The sequence below is a fragment of the Hylaeus anthracinus genome, unplaced genomic scaffold (genome assembly GCF_026225885.1).
Source record: "Hylaeus anthracinus isolate JK02 unplaced genomic scaffold, UHH_iyHylAnth1.0_haploid 0, whole genome shotgun sequence".
Classification (NCBI taxonomy): Eukaryota; Metazoa; Arthropoda; class Insecta; order Hymenoptera; family Colletidae; genus Hylaeus; species Hylaeus anthracinus.
Window position 1 is genome coordinate 9,039,401 of NW_026533254.1, and position 17,659 is coordinate 9,057,059.

The 17,659-nt window shown below is 43.7% G+C and overlaps 2 protein-coding genes across 2 annotated transcripts; both read right to left on the minus strand.

Annotated features, from left to right (window-relative positions):
- Positions 1-2,849: 2,849 nt before the first annotated feature.
- Positions 2,850-4,170, minus strand: LOC128889198 (uncharacterized). The gene is made up of 3 exons (XM_054146614.1): positions 3,717-4,170; positions 3,529-3,645; positions 2,850-3,118 (listed from the first exon to the last, which is right to left on the minus strand). Exons 1-3 carry the CDS (start codon positions 4,168-4,170, stop codon positions 2,850-2,852), a joined length of 840 nt encoding a protein of 279 aa, XP_054002589.1.
- Positions 4,171-12,399: 8,229 nt separating this feature from the next.
- Positions 12,400-14,543, minus strand: LOC128889183 (uncharacterized). The gene is made up of 2 exons (XM_054146590.1): positions 14,033-14,543; positions 12,400-12,758 (listed from the first exon to the last, which is right to left on the minus strand). The coding sequence occupies exons 1-2, from the start codon at positions 14,541-14,543 to the stop codon at positions 12,400-12,402; spliced, it is 870 nt and encodes a 289-aa protein (XP_054002565.1).
- Positions 14,544-17,659: the final 3,116 nt, after the last annotated feature.

Consider the following 17,659-nt stretch of genomic DNA (forward strand, 5'->3'; position numbering starts at 1 on the left):
TGTTTCATACATTAGTAGATACAGTTTATCATTTCTTATGTAAAAGTGCTAACTATTATTTTATTTACGATAAATGATAACTTCGATGAAAAGTATTTCAGTTGAATCCTGTTCAGTTCGAAGATGGCCACGCGATGCATTCTTCGATTTGATTAATCACGCGTAAGAATATAATTCCCATTTAAAAAATTGGAGACGATCTTAATATTTCAAGGAATGTGAATGAGAAGAGAAAATCGACTAGAAAATCAAATGTCTGGCCCACTTTAGACCGTACATCACGGAGGGAAATTTACGCTTTTCGAAATTCCAGAGGATGATAGGTCGTCGATTGCAACATACGATGGTATCGAACGCCTCCGTCGATCGCCACCTCTCGAGCTCGTCGTTCGTCTATTAATATCGCGGTTTCTGGCACAGCAGAGACGATTCCGTCGCGAGAGGAGTCCGTTACATTCCACGGTCATTGCCGATCGACGGATGGAAAATTTAAAATTCAAATCGACGCCCGTTGGCCGATTTTTAGACGCCAACGTCGAGGCCCTCGGTGATCATTCGCTTTACGGCCATTGAAATCACTATACCGATTAATCTCTTCGAACTCACGACACAGATTCAAGCTACGTGATTCTCCCATTTTGAATTTTAGAATCTTTATATCAGATTTCCTATTCGAGGCCCTAAAAATTCTTCGACACCAATTTCCACACGAATCTAATAACTTCGTAAGTAGGTCGTACCGAACCCTCCATGTTGAATTTTTGTACAGTGTTATTATCAGTTTTATATATACAACTGAAAGAAATTTGAATGTATGGAAGCATTCTCTAGAAGGAAAAGTCTGGAGTTGCATTCATCTCCTCGAAATTAATTTTCTATGCAGATTATTCGGAGGTACTTCGAGTCCCTTCGGCGAACAAGGGATTTATTCGTTATTCAAAATTTGTTATCTGCATAAGAATTTTGCCCATCTCCGACTGCATCCGCGCAGGTTCATCGGCCGGGCGATGCGCCTGCGCGGAAGTCGCGCGGCGATCTGAGCCAATTTCGAGCGGGATCTTCCCGTTTTATGATATTCCAAACGTAAAAAAGGAAGCGGTTGGAATGTGTGCCAGTGGGTCTTACCCCCTCCAGGCTCGACTGGACGAGAGGAGCGGTGAACGGGCCCAGATCGAGGAACACGGTGGGGGTAAGATGGCTCGAGTGGTGGGGGTCAGTGACAGGAAAAGGTGCATAGAAAGACCCCAAAGCCCAAAGCTTTCTTGGCCGTGTCTTTCTTCCGCGAGAAAGACTCGCGCGAATTAGCTCAATGGCGAGAGGTTTCCATGGAGCAGAATCATTTGGTACTAATCGATACGTTTAAAGGACGATAAACAGATATACGAAAGGACATATAAGGGTTTTTATATTAATCTGAATCTTACTTTTCGAACGTTAAAACTTAAATGGACAAGTATCCTAATAACCATGTATTTGAATAATCATACTTCTAAAGTCTCGTATATTTGATTAGTCAGATATTCAACCAACCACAAGTTCGAGTAGTCAAATATTTAAATAGTCGTGTATTTGATTAGTCAATTATTCAGACAGGAGAATACTTGTATAATCAAATATTTATACATCAAGCAGTTATATATTTGTAAAGTCAAATGTTTGATGAATCAATTATACGAACGGAACAGAAATGGTCAGATATTCGAATAAAATTTAGTCAGCTCCAGGTTTGTATTCGTAGCATATTCCAGAGCAGAAAAATGCAACAAGTAGTCCTAGTCCCACTGCCGTCACGGATATCCGTTGACGGGCAGACGGTGGCCGACAAAGTTGTACTTTTTGCCGTTTCACGGTTGTTAATCCGTTCGATTAGGAGAGATACGCAGTCGCTTAATCGCTCGCTTCGGAAACGATCGAGCGAGGAGGATATGCAACGCACGACGCCAGACGACTCGTTGGCACACTTTCCTCGTTGGCGCGATTCGTTGTTCGATTTTCCTCCGCTTGGGGATCGCGATTAATCGATCACGCTCCCATCCGGTCCATCGCCGATATACGATCCTCGGTAAACGGCACAATTATCAACGAAATTATTTTATACGAATTCTTGTTTCCTAGAAAAAGTTAGTGGACGCATCACTCGACGCAAGCAAATCCCTCGAGCATCCCATTTTTGTCCACTTCGGTCGCAATAAATGGAACACTCAGCCCTTAAATCAACGATATTACATCCTTTTTATTCGTCTTGCGTAATAAATAAATGAGTAAATACAAAAATAATGGAGGATGAGTGTAGAGAATGAAGTAATAAATAAGACGTTCGAACGTGCGTGTACTTTGGTTTCTCCAGCGTCCAGTCCAGTCCAGTCCACAGGTTCCAGGTACGGTCGTCGAGGGTTCAAGTTTGTCCCATATCGCAGCTTCGCGCGATGCGTCGTCACTTTCTACAGTCGTCCAAGTACGTCAACGTCATCGTTATCGTTACTGTCACCGTCAGAACGTGTCCTGTCATGTTTAACCCTCTATTGCGTAACGTACTAAATTGGGCCACTCGGTACAAACAATTTCTGCTAAAGTTCACACAGTGAACTTTACAGGGAAACCTGATAGTTCCGCGGAGTCGACCACCGTTTAACTCAGACATTAATTAATCCATGAATTAATCAACGTCCAAGGACATGCAAGTAAATTCGTGGATATATAAATCCGATATCGGATATAATATCCGAACAATAATTTCTTTGTCGAGAGATAAAATAAAATTCGTGCAATGGAGGGTTAGGTGAAGAATCCCCACTCGAGTCAGTTTGTCAGAAGAGGATGATTCACGAGGAGCCAATGGCTTGGGCGCATCAGGACATTTTCATGTCGTTGTACAGGTGCGCGTATCCTCTGTACGGCAAATCGTGGTCCTCCTCCCCTAGAGACCTCTTCTTGCGATAATGGTGGTGGCCGACGTCCTGAGCGTAGACCACGTGGTGCCCACCGCCGCTATCGTGACCACTCGTCAGCTTCTTCACGGCGACGATCAACGAGAGCATCAGCGCCAATGCCGACACCATCAACGCCTTCATGGCTAGCAGACCCAGCGCCCCAAATCCCAGCGCCGCCATCATCTTACCTGAAAATCAGTCAATAGGTATATTAGTTTGGGATTTCAACCCTTAAAGTCATGCACGCCATATTTAATGGGTGATAGCGTAAATATGAATAATTATTAAATATAATACGTTGAGAGACAGTGACTAAAACTTTAGTTCTCATGTTTACTGTGATTGTAATCTGTAACATAATTGATATATATCCGTAAAATATATATGAATAAATACAGCAAAAATTATTTTAACCCTTTCAGACGTGAACTATTTTTTTTCTGGTAATATTGTCATTTAATTTTCAGGATTAACTTGTACTAAAGTTAGCATGGAAAAAATACAAAAAATCTTAATAGTGTCGGTTTTTTAGAAGCTAGGTCTGAAAGGTTTATACTTATTCAAGGGGAATACAAACAACAGATCAAAGAAATCTCACCCATCATCATCGCCAGAATGAGTATTCCGTTATTTCCGCCCTTCTTGCCGCCACCACCGCCTCCGCCGCCGCCGCCTCCTCCAAGACCGCCATATCCTCCGCCTCCACGAGCCCTGCCTGAAAAGAGAACCGCCCTGATTACACGAAGCCCAATCACCCCGAGTCACCCAAGTAAATCTTCAATGAACCTTGCTCGGTAGGTAGACTCTCCTGCAGAGCGCTCTCGATGTTCTGCGGCAGCAGGTTGGGCAGCTTAATTCTGAGCTCCCGTCCCTCCAAGAATTGCACCAACGACCCCATGCTGCCGAAACCCTTCATGAGCTTTCCTTTCCTGGTAGGTCCGCCTCCAGGTACCTCGACCAAGCTGACACCGTCGAAAATCTCGATATTCGACTCCTTGTTGGTCTTCTCCAGGACCTGTTGCACGATCTTCCTGACGATCCTCATCCCGTAGCAGGACACGGACATGTTGTTCGCGTCCGTGCTTGAGCAACTGCTGGAAATTCCGGTCCACGGATCCTTGGTGTCGTTGACGTCCACGGAACGGACCCTCTGAACGGTAGCCATCATGCAGATCACCGTCAGGCACAGCGCCAACAAACGACGTTCCCCTAATCTCGGGCTGCTCCCTGACCAATCCATCGTCACGGGTCTATCTGAACTACGGCTCGTTTATTCCTCGTTCTATACGGCACAGGTGCTCTACAGCGAGTTTCCGTACGACACAGGTGCTAATACGTATATACTACACTTGGTGCAACACAAGGTAACCGTGTACTGATCCAGCGGAACCTACGGCGGAGGTCCGAGTGGTGCATCGTGGCTGGCGTCAAATCTCATTTATATAGTTGCACGAGGCGGCCGGTGATTGTGCTATGAAAAAAGCAACGAGAGCATCAGGGGCAGCCAGACCTGCCCAGGCATTCTCTGTTCTTACCATGTGCATTAGCCTGCAATTTTTCGTTCGCTCGGACGATCCTCTCGCGGATTCCTTTAATTCTTGTTTCCAAGGCGTTTCAGAGCGTTACGCCGCGGTTGGCTGCTAGGCCGTCTCCTCGTGCGCCAGACGGCCGATGCCTCGTTCGAGAGACCGTCTCCCTTCATCCTTTCGCGATTTTCCCCTGGTCCGCCGTTGCCTCTCCGTCGTCTCTTATTCTAGATCACTGGATATCAGCGCGCCTCTTGATACGGTTCCGCCCGTCCCGGCTTCCTTTCCCTCTTTCCGCGCTTTAGTGGAGCGGAAGAGAACGTGGCCGATTTCGAAACGTTTTCCAGCGCCTCCCGCGCGTCCTCCCCAAATGCAATTAACCGGGATTAGCGTGTGCGTGGATCGTGATTTCCACGGGATTTTTACGTGTTATTTTTTCCATCGTTTCCAACCGAGGAGAGTAATTTATTCCGCGTGGACGACTACGCCTAGGAGAGCTTCGCTAGGAATGTCACGCGTGCACGCCCATGCCTCCGGGTTGATCGAGTCGTTCGGTCGTTTCGCGGGGAAAGAAATAGCTTGGAAGAATAAGTGTTTGACAAGGGTGGTGGGGGAGCATTGCAGATTAGCGAGAGCAAGAGTATTGTCGTCTATGGATCCGCTAGGAGAATGGACCCTGTGATACTTATGGACTCCTCCGGGTGTTTGTCGCTACTTGCTTCTTTGGAATTTGGTGTGACTCGAGCCAATTTGTTTTGGGGCATTTAACATTTTAGAAGATAGATTGAAACAGTAGATCGTTGATATAACGCATTCAACAGGCTCACTTGTGCTGTTATAGCGAGGGAAGGTAGGGAATTTATTTATCTGTAGTTTTACAGGTGCTGAATGCGATTTTCTAGGCTTCATAGCTTCTTATTGATTGGCTACACTGTATAGAGACTTGAGGAAGTAGCATGTGGAAATAAGTTCTTTTCAGCTGGTTCCGCTATTGACGAGTTCTTTGGAAAATCTAGAACGCCATTCTGGCGTTATAAAATTACTTGGAAAAATGGGTCTCACCAATTAAATAACGATGGCATTAATGAACTCATTAGCAAGCCTTGCCATAAGTGCAACAGGATTTTAATCGATTCTGTGCAGTGAATCAATACTTCAACAGCGACTGTCTTGCAAGAAACAAAAAGATGAAGTAAAAGCAGAACTCGATCGATTTCACTTCATCGCTGGGACTTTCTTCGACCCATTTTCGATATTTTTCTGATCAAAACTAGTAACACATTCTATTAAACGAAACTTTTCACTGTTGAACGTACGGTTTACTAACTGGTTGATAGTGGCTACTGAAACAAAGGAAACCACTTCGAGTATCCTGTCATTTCGGCTCGCACTGGAGCGTACAAGTAGAGTGATCCCCGCTTTCGAGTGACAAGGGACTGGCAATTCACTTGAAAGCGGGGAGGTAGTTATTCGGACCTCTAACCGAGGGTAGAGACGATTACTCTTTTAATGGGGGCGATTTTATTATATGGATTATCTTAATTGTCTCAAGAGTGTCGAGGATATAGTTGAGTGAAAATCATCTCAGAAATATCTTTCAAAAGATAGTAAAAAGTTATTGCTTTCGACTTCGTTAATGTGAGCATGAAACGTGATTCGCTATTATTCATAAACAAAACATGTCTTCGATATCTGATCTATGCGAATAGCTTTGAATAAAAAGAAAATATTTCTTTGTAATTTTTATTTCTTTCTGTTGTGACTCGAGTCAAATTATTTCGGGGCCACCCCATTAAAATTTTAAGAGAAAATTCAAAACAGTAAATCCTTGATATAACGCACTCGACAGGGTCACTCGTGCTGTTATATCGAGAGAAGGTAGCGATTTTATCTCAAACGTCGTCCTTCTGTACCTCAACCTATAACTGAGTGACCTTGAACTGCTAACAACCAAAGCGCACGCTCATAAAAAGTGACTTCCTAATGAAAATAAAAGTCTTCGTACTCTTCATGATACCTTAGCTCTCTAACAACGAGGCTTTTATACCGTATCCTGCTTCGGGAGTACCTACCAATCGGAAACACTTCAACCACTACATCACTGTTATTTAAATCGATCTTCCTACCGAGCTTAAAGCCTCCACGTGCCGGAGATGACATCCAATTGGCAGGTTGATACAGGATTCGTTAGAATAGTCTAGCTGATGGATCCATCAACGGATCTGGGTCGAACCGCCATATCACTCTTGCTCTTACGACTCGAGATTATTACTTCTAATGTAGGCAAAGGTATAATCATAATGGCAAGCACGTGAATTCAACACTTTTCTTGGAATCTAATAGGGTACTTGCTGAAGAGTCTAATTACAAATCTTTTACTTTGATCCTGCTTTAGTCTACTGCTACAACAGCCTCCCTAAAAAGTTCACCAGCAGGTTAAATAAAATCGCTACCCTCCTTTGATACAACAGCACACGTAACCTTGTTGAGTGCGTTATATCAAGGATTAACTGTTTAAAATTTTCTGCTAAAATTTTAAGAGGGTGGGCCTAAAATAAATTGGTTTGAGATCCAGAACAAAATCCATAATTATAATACTAGACCCAACAAAGCACGTTAACTCGTACTCTAAACATTACCACCCCTATCAAGAATTGAATATATTTAAATTTCATGAGTACCTCATACATACCAACATACCTCATACATGAATTCTCTCCGAAGCCAATATTCACCTGCTACATCCAACATGTCATCACTTCTGCCTCCCTACGAAAGTTAATTCCACCTGAGTTGGAGATATCTTCGAAGCAACCTGCAGTTCCTTACCCTGTCATTTCGATCTAGCAACCCCTCGCACCGACGTCCTTGTTCCTCGATCCGGGAACCGCGGGTGGGAGAAACGATCGGGCTGGCCGATGGACGATCGACGCCCGGCAAGATCGCCGAACGAAACTAGTTCATCTCTCTACATACCTTTCTCTTCTGTTCCACTTCCCTTCGACGTACTCGCCGATACGGTATACATATACGTAACGTCGGCTGGTAGGTATAACTAGGCCCGATTCGAAACCGTTCGCTCGTTCCTCGGGACGACGCCACGCCACACGGACGATCGTGTATCCTTGAAACCAGATCGACGATCGACACGCGAGAACAGACTCGCGTACGATTCGACGGGTTCCCGTAGGGAGGGGTGGGAATCGAGGGATTCGCGATATCCAGGGGAGTGGCGATAGATCGATTACGTGCCGAGGGACCATGGAATTGGCGAGATCCGAATTTCGACTTATGAATCAGGTTGAATAGGATTCGCGTTCACCTGGAAGGCTGGCAGGTCGTTCGCGAGTGGCTTTGTCGGGTACTTAGGGAAATTTGAGCTTCTCGATTTGATGATGACGTGATTCTTGAGTAGACTTTTAGTCGTAGTTGAAGTATTTTCCCTTCTTAGCGGAAGTCGCAGTCTTTAATTAATTTAGAATATTTGTTCTTGTGTCACTGATTAGTATATTGGTCAGTCTGGTATAATGATATATCCCAAGGCTACCCTTAGGTCGTCTCTTTTCTAAAAGGGGAATCTGAAGCTTCTAACTCCAGCGCACGGCGAGTACGCAAACTAGCGGCGTCACAAGTAAAAGCAGCAGCGCCACCTAAACTTTGAAGTTTCCTATCGACTCGGTTTCTCTCCAATCTTCCGTAACCATCAGTGGCCATTTTGAATCCTATTAGCTGGAACAAAATGAACTAATGTTCAGTCCTACTTTACTCCACCATAAAAATTAGTTTCCAATTAGCTTAATTTCCTCGCTTCGCCATTAAAATTGCACTACTCCCTAGTTGACTCGCAATTTCTCTCCAGACCCTCATGACCAAAATAACTCCATTTCCAGCGGTCGTTTTAAACGGCTGTAATTGGATTGAAATTAATTTGAATTCAGAGCGAGTTGTCTTACCGTGGCGTAAAAATTGGAGCTTCTAATCGGTCCGCGGTTTCTCTCGACGCTTCCGCAACCGCGCGGGGAACGTTACAGTCCATCATAAAGGTGTTTTCTCCTTTTCGATGCACGGAATGTGTGTCGACTTCGCCGCTTCGAGCGCTCGATCATTCACAGACTCGCTGACACCGTTACTAGAGGCAACCGAACATCCTCGTGTCAGCAATACGAAGATTCAATCAATATCCGACACTTTCACCACTCGCGGTGAATTTCTCCGAATTCTGGCGAAAACGTGCTCCGTTGAAAAGAAATCAGGTCAGTTGGGCCCCCGTGCTCCCGTCTGCCGGAGAATTTCGTCCGGCAATTCTCGCCTCGCGTTTATGGAAACGGGATATCTGCGATCACGACGAAATGTTAGATATTCGAAGTATACAGGGATCGTGAAGATTTTATTTTAGATAATTATCTCCAGGATGGATTCCTTTTGCTCTTTTTGAAACGAAATTGATCGTATGGTTAATGTTTAGGAGTTCTTTGATTAAATGACTGGGATTTATTTTAAAATATTGTAGTATCGCCTCCTCCTCCCCATACTCCCAAGAACAAGGAGACAAAGAAGGACACGAATCGTAGGATTTGAGATTGGTCGCGTAGGAAAAGCGGTTGTCTATGGATTCGAGGATCATGGATTTGAATCTCCTCTACAATATATTTTCATTGAATGTCAATAAATTTCAAAGACCGTAGAGTTTATTTTCCGTTATTTGATATACAGGAAGTGGCCTAGGTTGATCTTTCTGGATACTCGTTTGATAGGTACGAAGGAGAGGAAACCTGATTGGCTCGTTTCATTAGAATGGTGTTAGTCCCCCTTCCTCGTCCACTGTAAACAGGTAAAAAATGTCTTCCTGTTCGTGAACGTCGCGGCACGTGTGGATTTTTTCCGATTTACGAGGATGGCGGCTCGAGAACTGGGTCAACGATCAAGGCGACTCCGCTTCCTTCCCGCGCGTACCCGAAACCGAAAGTTGATCTCCCCGAGGGACACGCGGTCTTTCTCTTAAGGCGTCCCTTATCGAGCTGTCATCTTCTTACCGATCCTTCCCAATCGAGCAGGAGAAAGCGGCTAGGACGAAACGAGGCCGACTTATTTGAATGAAAGATATGCCTCGTGCATCGTATGGTCCTCGCTTGTTTTCCCCTCGTCCCGATCATCTTTCGCGCCTCCGAACGGTGGCCACCGGAAATGGGCGAAATTCCATTCGAATAATGGACGACGAATCAACTCGAGATGCAGTTGTTTATTCGTGACGATTATTCGAGGGGAGCATCCCTGTTATTTATTATGGTGGTGCTTCTTAAGAAGTGCTTCACGTCCTTTTCAGGATGGTAGCTCTTACAAATGTTTAGCTTCCATTTTAATCATTATATTTTTCTATCTTTTACTTTCTTAATATAGATTTGAATTCTCCCCCCCAAGAAGTTCCTATAAATAGTTTTGTATTTTTAGTCCATTTCTGAATAAATTCTAAAATATTTTATTCGTATTTTTCACGAATCCATTACGTCTACACGTTTAATTCTAAATATATTATTAAATCTTTCGTATATCAAGAGTATAAAATATAATCGTATTGGAAACATATTTAAGTAAGGTTTAGATAGTATTTTACAGATGACGCCACCACTCGTGCGATTTGCTGTAGAGTAGACGTTTATATCCTCGGCTAACTTCAATTACCATTTTTTTTTTTAAGTTATTGGGAGCAGTCAGAATCATTTTGGATATTTGCCACGTAGAATTATATTCCTAGTGTAACGCGATGTCACTGTCACACCTAGCGTCGAAGTCCCGCTAAGTTCCGCAAAGGCGAACACGATGCAATGAATACGAGACGTTCGTATAATTTTTAGTATCGTCCAGCTCTGAATACTTCATCGACCACACACTTTGCATCGGTCACGGTGGTTATAACAATTTCAACAAAAATCTTAATTCGTTAGCTTTGCGAATTAACCGTATTTACTCGACTCTGCCATTTTGCCTAATAAGATAATACACTAATTGCTATTAAAAATTACATTTTCTAAACAAGGGTTTGAATTAATGGTGAAACTATGTCTACTGAATACAACATGGGAGTTATTCCTATATATGACTCTTAGCTCCACTTTGCGGAAAATTGTCGGTAATGGAAATTATGCAGCAACTTCGTGTGATTTCGAGTTAGTAAACAGACCAAGTCCGACGATAATGGAGCGGTATGCGCAATTAACGAGTACATTTCACCATTTACATATTTATTCGAAACAATTCCTCTAAAGTAAAACTTGGAAACTCCTCCTGAATAAATAAATACGCTTATGGTTCGCCATCCTTCTTCACAGAGTAGCAATTTCTAATCGCTCCACTGTTTATTCCGCGAAGAAAAGCTATCCTTTCGTTCAAATACGCACAGTAGTAGCGTAAAATAACTGTAATTGACAGCGAAACAAATTGCACGTGCAAATGGCTTATAATTCTAATCCAACGTAATATTACAGCACGTAAGGTGAAATTATTTATACCTGCTGAAAACCAAAATTGCTAACGTTGTATTCGATTAAACTTTATTTTGTATTTAGAATTGTCAGTGGCTTAACTCAACTTCCATCTATAATTACTATTTTTTAAGACCGATTTTCAGCAAGATTTCACGAAAAAGCCATGCAACTCTACTGTAAAAGAACTTTGCTTAAAAATAATATTCGAGACCAAGATCAAAATAAATAAATAAAATCGATTTAGCTACACACCCCTAATTTGTATCGTTCAAAATATAAGATACAGATGGCAGCTAAGGTGCCGACCTGCAGAAGAGGACAAAAATTTGGGCGCTCGAAGTCGAATTCAATTTCGCCCAGTTCTCAGGATCGGCTCACGCAGATGCAGGTATACGCACGTTACAAAAAGAAACAATAAATATTTATTTATACAAAAAGAAAACAACACGAACATGTAACGTTATGGTACAGTCTGCTCGTCGCAGAAGAATAAGTTAGTTATAAATTATATCGACGAAGTATAGTTACAAGGATTCCCAGGCGTTCGTAAGTCGAAGTCGTTTTCGTGTCAATAGGAGCGTCACGTCGGTCCGTCGGTCCTGTATCAACGTGATTCGGTTCGCAAAACAGGGAGTGCAATTACGGAACACCCGGTAGAACCATTTTTCGATTCAACGTTGGCGGTCCATTCGATAGAATAAAATACATCAGCCTTTGTTAAACCCTCGTCGCGCGAATAAAATATTTGTACCATCAATCTCATCCCGGGGGTCACTAGTCATCGTACGGACATCGGTGTAACATATTATTATAAATAAAAGGAAGCTTCGAATTGCTGAAAATTACTAAATACAGTAGTGTCTCGAGAGAATGTTGGGACACGTTATCGATATGCAAGAAGATTATCATAAATTGGCAAGAAGAGAGAGATAGACCGCAACAGGAAGCCTTGAAGAGAGCTCAAAAAGTATCAACCCCCGGGACCTTAAACATAAACACTCACGGGTGATCGCGAATTCTCGCAAATTTTATCGATACCGTCGCTGTACGGGGGTCACGCTCGCAACTTGAAGAGCATTCCGTCACATGTGGTCCAGTCCGTCATGAGTCAGAGTCATAGTCAGTGACGTGGTCCTTAGTCGAAGTAAACAATGTGCCTAAGGTAACCTATACACTGCAAAGCTCCATAGAACATCTACTCGCAACCTTGATGGACTACCTCTCTCAAGAAGAGCGTCATCAAGAAGGGCATCCCATCAAATCCGTAAGCAAATCTCTATTAATCCTCGCAGTGCGCAGGCTACTTAGGTAGCAAAGAAAGAAGAGGAAGACATCAACAGAGAGCAAAAAGACCAGAGTCAGGAGGGGAGTTAAATATTAAAACTAACGGCAAGAAGCTGGCAGGGTCTGTGCAGACCCAACGGAGTCTGAGGTGGTTCACGGAGTACCGCGAGTCTCGTTTCACTTCGCGTGCGCCGAGTAGGCCAAATCGTGGGCGTCCGTTTGTCCAGGAATGGGACTTTGGTGGAAGCTTCTCGCCCATCCGCTGGAGTAGCTGTCCCCGTGGCCGTGTTCCGCGCTGATGGCGTGGCTGGAGCTGTGGTGAGGATGGGCGACCACCTCGTACGTGACGTGCTTCTGCTGCGAGAACAGCTTCTTCAGACCGATTATACCCGCCAGAAGAAGAGCTATCTTCGACAGGAGCAACGCCTTGCCCACGAGCAACGCCAGGGCTTTAAACGCCAGACCACCGATCAGACCGATCTTCAATACGGCCGCGGCGATCAACGGGCCCATGTTATTGTTCTTCTTCCCGCGACCTGTTGGAAAATTACCTGGATGAGCGTGTTCTCGCTTTCGTCGAGGAAGGTAAAACTCGCTAGAAGACTTTCGATGGCAGTAAAGTCTGTTCGGGCGTGACCGAATCGCCAGCCAGCGGGTGCAAGAACTATGAATAGACGGGAAGCTAAAGAGGACTGGATCTCCAGTGTTTGCTCTGGGCACAGTTTCCTTTTCGATGGAGACATTCGTAGGTAGAGATTACAAAGAGTAGCTCTGGCCGAAGCAAAAATTTAAGTAGTCTGGTCTAAAAAATCGACATTTTTTTTTTTATTAAAAATCTTCCTATTCATGCGAAGAATGCTTTCGCAAAGGTCTACTGTATGCTCCTGGAATAGACGAATTTTTGCTTTTTACAACCGAAAACTTTTTCTTCAAAGCCCCGTTTTCCAAAATTACGAAAGACATAGCTCATCGAATCTTTATCTGATTCACTTGATTCAAAGTTTAAATCAAAGATAATCATGTTTATATGTTAATGGACTTTGACTCTTTAAGTACTATTATTGTAGCATAAAGTTATGGCAAATTAATTGTTTTCCAAGGACTCCAGGTATCTCACAGTTTTGACCGAATCATCTGCTAGCCACTACTATATATCTATATATGTATATATTCAAATTAAATCTTTAATGCCAAAATTTCTTATTTGAAAGTACCTTTATATGAAAAGAAGTTTTGAAAGATAAATAAATTGTATCTTAAAATTATATGCATTGGAAAAGACCTTGGCTGGACCAGACTTCCCCTTAAGTAGCATAGGAGCCATCTTGCTTTTCAATACTTCCCTTGCCTTAGACTCGATGTCTTGAGGCTCGATATCTGGTAATATCCACCTATGAATGTCCCCATCGAAAAGGAAACTCTATCCAGAGCAAACATTGGAGATAACCACCAGTCCTCTTCGAGCTTCAAGATATCGAGCCTCAAAACCTCGAGTCTAGGGCAAGGGAAGTATTGAAAAGCAAAATAGCTGCTATACTGCTTAAACTTATGCTTTGGTCAGAGCTACCATTTCAGTTGAGAGCTTTGATTCTTAGAGTTTTCTAATCTAGGCAAGGGAAGTATTGAAAAGCAAGATAGCTGCTATGCTGCTTAAACTTATGCTTTGGTCAGAGCTACCATTTCGATCGAGAGCTTTGATTCCCACAGTTTTCTAATCTAGCTTCAGGGTTGACAAAATTGAAAAATACCTGACTTGAGTGTCGCGATGCCCTAATTAGAATACATTTAATATATCAAAAAAAATAATTACCATCTTGAACAGCAACGTTGTCAGCCCGTTCTATGGACAGGCTGAGGTTCAGCGATCCGTTTTCGTCCTCTGAGGCCGACACGACGACGTCGTCCTCGGGCAGGATCCTCCACTTGATGCTCCTGGACTTGATGAACGCGTACACCTTGTTCGCGACAAGGTCGAGGACCTCGGACTCGTCGTCTTTGCTCCTGCCAGCCTCGAACGCGACCGCCTCCTCCGTCACCTGGCTGGTTTTTCTGATCTCGATGTCGTCCGTCAGTTCGATCGACGCCTTCTTCAGAAACTTGTTCATGTTCGTCACCAGCTTCAGCATCACGCAGCTGCTCAGGTGGTTCTGGGAGCAGTTCGAGTTCAGCTTGCGGAGGAGCTCCTCCTCGTACTTGGCGCGGTCTGTTATCGTCGTGGACTGCTGCTCCAGGACGTTGAGCTTCTCGAGCTTGTCTAGCGGATTGGCTAGGCACATGGCCAGGCACGAGATCAACAGGAATACCAGGATCGTCTTCATCATGTTTCTGTGGAGCGAATGATCGCGTAGTTAATATAAGATCGTTGTTGGTTGTTGCGTGATCGATGTATTATCGTGATAAGGAGGAATAGGTAGGCGAGCTACTTTGATGAAGTGTCTGAAAAGTTTATTCGAATGATCCTGAGGTGAGTGACGGTATGTCAGAGAGGAGTATCGTATGAAAATGACGAGGTATTTTCTCTAGTGCTTGAATCGCTATCCTTCTTCACTATTCAATTAGTAATATGCTTGGATGTCAGGTTGATTTAACGGATGCCATCGCGAATTCAGAGCTTTCATAGAAATAAGCATCGATCAGATGTTTCTGTTATTAGTGATTGTTGCTGTTATCCTATACGCTGCTATGTAGGAAAGATAACTGTGCATTAAAGCTGTTTGCCAGGTTCATTTGAATAATTCTGTCGTGACTCCAGGTGTCCCACAAAGTGAATGTGAAGGGAATGTCGCGGTGCTTGATAACCTGTCTCTACGTGTACACTGTTAAGAAAAATTGGAAGTTTGCCTCGAGCAATCAGTTTGGATTCTTAGTATGGCGATGTTGTGAGTCTAGGTCTATCAGATGTTTCTGCTACTGTTTTAATAAGAAGAAGAGTATACATCGAACCTGTCTCTTAGGGTCATAAACTATTCTGTCATGGGTCCAGGTGTTTTGAAAGGAAAGGAGTTAAGATGCATGGATTGATAATCTTTCCCTATGCTCCGTTAGGTAGACAACTACATATTGAACTGTTCATCAGAATGAATATAGATATTCCAAAAAGAAAGTCAAGTATCGCACACCCCTGTAAGTGTTCTGATAGCTATTACTTTTGTTCTATGACAACTAGACTATGACATTAGCGATAGCGAGCAATTGGGTATAGAAGACTAAGGCCGATCGCACACAGGCGCAACTGATCAGTTTCAAACCACTCTAAAACTAGTAGCATGCGACCGTGGATCTAGGTAAAACAAAGAGCGCAGACGGTTTGCAACACTAATTTCAAATCGGTTGCGCCCGTGTGCGTTTGGCCTAAGCATACATTCGACCCAATGATCCATCGATTCCAACAACTGATAATCACAACTTGGTCCTCATTTAACTCAAGTACCTCAAGCACGGTTAATCCCTTCAGAGCTGAATTATTATTTTTTCTCGTACTAATGCAATTTAATTTTCAGGGTTAACTTGGACTAAAATAAACATGGAAAGAATAAAAATAAACATCCTAATAGTGTAGCTTCCGAGAAAAACTGGTCTTTCTTCGTGTGCACAAATAAGAATATTCGCTCTAAACGATAGTGTCGGTAATTTTTAAATATTATATCCTCAATTGCGAATGACAGAAAGGGTTAACTATTCGATAAGGATGCGTAGTTTAAACCTTCCGCTCCAAACCCAGACCTAACCCACGGTTCCAAAAATCCGAAAGTCTACCTCTTCCTACTAGATCTCTTGCTACTAGACACCGCTTACCTTGACTTCGATCCTCGGATGCTTAGAACGGAAGCTGGGTCGAGGACACGCTGCTGGCGCCTCTTCGGTCTTCCTTCCAGGACGGACTGGGGCACCACGGGCAGACGTCCCTTCGCGCGTGCGTGACCCGATGCGTGGATCGAGCGTGACGAGTATTCTGAACCCGTTGTCTCGCCCCGGCCACTTTATATACCTAGATCACCGGGATGAGCGCTGAGATCCACCACCCTCCGGACGGACGCGCCGGGGGAGCGGGTGGTGCCCACTTTTGCCTTTGAATACGAGCTGGCTGGCTGACTGGTCGACGCGGACACCTGGTGGTGGGACCGTGATCGACTGCCTCCTTCTACCCGCGATCTCGCTGAAAAGAGAATCGACCCGATCCCGTGGTGAGGGCTTCCCCTCGTCGCGAAACTGGTTCCCTCCGAGAACACCTTCGGGGTCTCCATCCGCGGAGATCTGGCGTGGCATGCACGGACACAGCGGGGCTGCTGCACACGGAGAGCTTCCTGGACATTGGGTGGGCCGCGACCCACCGCGAGAACCGTGTCACGGATGTAGAGCACGCATGCTACTGTCAGAACGGGTGGCCGTTTCGGACGACCAGCGATGCTCCTCGGCTTGCATCGCTGGAGAACGTTTTTGAACGTTGCCCCCTCGAGGACGACGGAAGTCTCGGGTAGACGATCAGGTAGAGAGTTGTTCCTTGGGATTTTTTGGGGAAGTTGCCCCATGGTGCATAGAATTTTCATCGACCCGGGTACGTACAATGAAGAAATCAAGTTGATCCTAAATTAGCATGAGTGTTTCCGTAACTTTTCCTACTATTTAGTTCATTTAATCCAAGCAATTCTTGATGAAAGTCAATATAAATTAATTTTATCGCCAGTAAATGTTTCTGTTGTTTTTCTACTGTTAAATGTATATTCGTGAATGCATATTCGTGAAACGTAATTCGTGAAAGTCGATACAAATTAATTTTATTACCAGTAAATGTTTCTGTAATTTTTCTACTGTTAAATTTACTTAGTACAAGTAATTCGTGAAAGTCGATACAAATTAATTTTATCACCAGTAAATAATTATTTCTATAAATGCCCTTTAACGCCGATATTGAGTGCAATACGAGAAGAGAGAAATGGTTGTTGGCCTTCTAGTAAAATCTTTAGGTGTGCCCCTGTTGGAATCACCTATATCGTACTTTATTCGACGTCCAGCATTATGTAGGACAGAGTCTGCTAGCTGGCTTATGAATGAGGCTCGTTCAACGTTTGAGGCTAGGCTTAACCACAACATTATGCCTACCCTCTCACTCACCGACATGTTCCTTGTTTCCATTATTCGTTTATATTACAGACAGCATCCAAGTTCGCTGTTTCGATTAACTTAAGCTCCAACAATTAAGGCCAACTCTCAACAACAGTATTTAAGCAACGCTTCCCATTTGTTTACATTCGAGTACCCCTATCTCCAACCTTGCATAACTAAAAGCGATGGTAACAGTAATAATTATCCAACCGTGACCTAGCCAGAGGCTGTCAGATAAGATTACCTCGTGACTCCAATTAGCCGGCACACGCCAGGTTAGAATGTTTGTTATTCATATTCTCGAGGAGCATCCATAAGCATATATAAATACCAA